This window comes from Cystoisospora suis (genome assembly GCF_002600585.1).
Source record: "Cystoisospora suis strain Wien I chromosome Unknown contig_7525, whole genome shotgun sequence".
Lineage (NCBI taxonomy): Eukaryota > Apicomplexa > Conoidasida > Eucoccidiorida > Sarcocystidae > Cystoisospora > Cystoisospora suis.
Genome location: NW_027160310.1, coordinates 1 through 4,202, shown reverse-complemented (window position 1 = coordinate 4,202; position 4,202 = coordinate 1). Strand labels below are relative to the sequence as shown.

Sequence of the window (4,202 nt, the reverse complement as noted above, 5' to 3'; positions counted from 1 at the left end):
TCGGTTTGGTATCCACCTTCTTTTTCTTCTTTTGTCTATCAATCCACAGTACAGCGACTTCTTTTCGTCGCAGGAGAGCTTTCCTTCTTTCTCATCTAAGAAGTCTTCACTTCTGTATTCTCTAGGACTGCTGGAGAGAACCAGCGCTCTCTCTCCTTGCGGCAGAGCTGCCAACAATGCTTGTCCCGCTTCATCTCTTTCACGACGTTCTCTTCATGCACACGCTGCAGAGAAACGTCACTGTCTGTCTTTTTCTGTGAGAGACAAGAAGGAGGAGAAAGAACGACGAAGGAAGTCTGTATTCTGTTTCACAGAGAGGATTCTCGAGCACACTTTTGTCCTGAGAGATTCACTTATGCATGCAGCCTCGTCGGCATCTCAGCAGATCCATGTGGGGTTTCATCTCAATTTCGTCCTACCTCTCTTAGCTATCTACGCGTGAGAGAAAGAACACGACCACCCTTCTTTCCTTTTCTTGCCCGTGATCGAGGATGGATCAAAGAGAATCATACGTAGAGGTGCATGAGAGAAAGACTTTGGTTGCCTGATAAACCTTTCTGGCTCCGTGTTTCTCTTCGAAGTGCCTCCGTGTATACTAGCCATAGGGTCACAAAAAGTGTATCGTTACTTGTCTTTCTCACCCTAGGTCAACAACTGCTACATGCCTCCTGCTCTGCTCCACTCGACAAGGAAAGGACAGAGATCTCTCTCTGTTTCGCAACTGTAGTACCCTCTGTCCGTTCGCCTGATGCAAGTACCCACATCATATCATATACTGCACTCCCTTCTCACATGTATCTGTGTGTATGCTTACTTTCTCTTTCAGGAGGCTTTTAAGTCTGTTATCTCCTTTGTCATCAGGGGGTGAACAAGAACTTAAAAGATATCCTGATCTCATTCAGTTCTTCACCGTTTCGCATCCAACGTTTACTCAGAGACTTTCCTCGGGGGTGCAACTACACCAGCCTTTTTATTCTTCTTCCTTGTTGAACTCAAAGGCTCGTCTAAATGTAGTAGAAGGACAGAAAGACAGCGCAGCGGCGGGTGTAGAAGAAGAGAGGAGTGAGGGAGAGAAGGAAGGAGAATTTCCAAGGAAGCATGTAGAGGAAGACGTCAAGGAAAGAGAGGGAGTAGAAGAAAACGGACGGGAGGAAAAGAATGTGGAGGCTTCTTCGCAGAGTGTCTCTGTTCATGACGGTAGTACATTAGAAGCCGTGGTGGCTGCTGTAGGATCAGCACAAAAGATACCGTCATGCCTAGAGAAGGAAGGCCTGGTATGTGAGGAGGAGAGGGATACAGATACAGTAACAGTGATAGAGAAGAAGACAGAGGCACCATGCGTGATCGATGTGGATTCTTTTCTAGAGGAACAAGAGGAAGAGGATGAAGGAGAGGTGGTAGAGATAGAAGAACAGGGCTTTCTCTGCGAAGGAGGAGAAACACGACAAATAGGAGGAGACGGAAACAAGAGCATGAACGTCGATTTGCCCTTAGAATGCAGGCCTGAAGGAGGAGAGGGAGAAGAGCAAGAGATGGATCCTGATGGGAAAGAACTCACACGGCAGCGGGTTCCTCTCACAGAAACGAAGAGCACTGTCTCAAATCTTCGTCGTAGTTGCGCAGATTCATCCCAGCAGTCTCCTGGAGTGAGGGAGACGGTCGCGAAAGAGAAGCTCAGCTCAGATAGGTCGGCGAACAACCGAGAGGAAAGGAGAGGTGAAGGTGGAAAGAGGAGACAAGACACTGGACAGGCAGGGGAGGGAGAGAGAAAGGCGAAAATGAGAAAGTGCTCTCAACGAAGGAACGAAGACGTGAGTATGATCTCTGCGCCGAAAGATAATTCCAGTCGAGACACGACGTCTTCAAGTCTTGCTCGAAACAACCGATCGACAAGCGATGTAAGCTCAAGTGGCGGGTCTGCCTACGCCTCCCTTGCTCCAGTCATAAAAGCATCTCTCCCCTCGTCACAGGAACTCAAAGAGAAAGACCATGCTACTAACCGTAGCCTAGCTGTAAGGTCGGCTATTGGGGGACACGGTGTGGAGGTCTTGCGAAGAGGGAAGAACAGAGAAGTTCCTGTTCCTCTCCAGCGTGAGCCACCTTCTGATTCTTCTTCATCTGCGACTCCTCCTGTTTCTTGTTCTTCCGTCTCCACGAAGAAGAGGAAAGTCAGCTCTATGAAGAAGTCGCAAGAAGCACAAGTCAGACGGTGGAGTGAAGAGAGGAATCGTAACTCTGCCTCACAGTGCGATCCTAATGAAGTATGGACCGACAGGAAAGGAAAAACAAGACAAGACGGGCAAGAAGAACCAGTACAGGAGAAAAAGGATAAAGAGAGAATACGAGGAAGATCTGCAAAGTCTTTCAGTCAAGCGTACAGATGGTATGTTCGTTGCCGGTATCTGTCTTTTTTCCTTTCGTCTTCGTACAGAAAACATCATCGAAGGAAGGATTCAGATACAAAGCGAAAGTGACGAAGGGGGAGAACAGAAAGAGGAATGTACCTCTTGCACTCTGCAGCGAGAATGAGACAAGCCCGTTGTTTTGACTTCCTACACTTTCTCCAGGTTGTTCGCCTGTTTGCCTCTACATTGTGAGGGAAAGAGCCTTTTCTTCTTCGCTGCACGCAATCGATGAGCAAAAAGCCTTTTCATGAAAGGGCTGGAGAGACATTACGTCTTTCTTCAGGTCTCTGTCCTCTTCATGCATCTGTAACTCTGTTCACTATTTCTTTTGGCTACCAGCATACATCCGGAGGCGTCTCTTCATGTATCTAAAGATAGGAATCAGTAGCCCATATGTATCCCCTCTCTCTCGATATATTTACATGGGTATGCGTCGAATGTATCCATGTATATATATATAAATATTTACTTTGATAGAGATAGACAACTATATAGATCCGGAGATTCTGAAAGCATATTCTTTGCTTTGTAGACAGTATGTCAGGGAGAAGGTGATGAGCAATCGGCTGTCCTCTGCAGAAAGGACCAATGGCAGGTTCTGTTCGTGTGATACTTCTAGGGAAGAACTGTAAAGCAGCTACTTCTCTATGTCTTTCCTGGTTCATCAAAGGACGGATGAACGAGGCTCTGAAAGCTTTAGCGTAACAGAGAAAGAGGTTTTTTTCCGGAACATTAGGCAACGTCTCCGCGTTTTATCGCTTTCTTTTTCTTTTCTGGTCTCTCCTGTTGACAGTTCCTTTTAGAGGGCACTTGGTGTAGACTGCATCACTGTGAGTCATATTGGTGTTCTTGTCAGGAGTCTTTCTGTTTTTCTCGACAAGACGCTCAACAGCCCTTTGTTGCTAGGTTTGATGAGAGAGCTGCATGCGGATATAGACGTCTTGCAGGTCACCTGTTCACTAGGATACTCTTTCTGACACGCTGTACGAGTCCTGTTGCTAGGACCGGCCACCTGTCAGTGTTTTTGTCTAATACCGCGGGCTTCTAGACTTTAAAGCAAGTCGCGTTCTTCTTCAAGACGATGCCAGAAAGTATCACTGTTGACAGCAGAGATGGTTGTAACGCCTCGTGAAGGCTACGATCACGAGTATGTACGCACTCGCGAAGAAAAGGAAACATATAGACAGAGTGAGTGCCGTTGCAAACGTTCAGCGGCTCGTGACGTATGAAGGCTTCGACTCATATGAAAGAACACACACTCTAGCACGCAACAATGTGAAGTTTTGAGAGTGCAAGCCCGACAGGTTAGCGGACGAATCAAAGAACGTCTCTGCAGAATGGAAGAACTAGCCTGCACGGTCTCATCTCCACCGCGTCGTCTGGCAAGCATACGGCAGCCCAGCAGAGTTGCATTTTCTTCGAAAGAGTTGCCCCTTCCCGATTTCCTGAAAAAAGAACACCTCACGGAGCCTCGCTCCTAAGGACACACGAAGACGGGAAGACCTATCCTTATTTGGTTAACAAGAGGGACGGAGACGTCATGCGTCCCTACCTGCAATATCTATAGTTGATAAACTGCAGGCGGTATCTCAACTCTTACAACATGGAGGTAGACTATCTCTACAGGTATGAATACTTGTACGTACGCAGGTGTAGATAGACGAATTGTGTACAGGGGTGTGTAGGCCGATACTCTACAGACACATATTATCGACAAAGCTTCGGCCTACATTGTTTGACTATTGAGATCCCCTGCGAGGTGCTACAGTTAGGTGCACCCGCACCCAAATCCAGAAG

General features: G+C 47.3%; 1 protein-coding gene across 1 annotated transcript; it reads left to right on the top strand.

The window, feature by feature from the left end:
- Window positions 1-3,318, top strand: CSUI_010469 (uncharacterized protein; the record flags this gene model as incomplete). Its single annotated transcript, XM_068070572.1, has 2 exons — window positions 1-438; window positions 827-3,318. Coding segments are annotated over 2 exons (2,086 nt in total), but the record flags the coding sequence as incomplete, so codon positions are not given.
- Window positions 3,319-4,202: the final 884 nt, after the last annotated feature.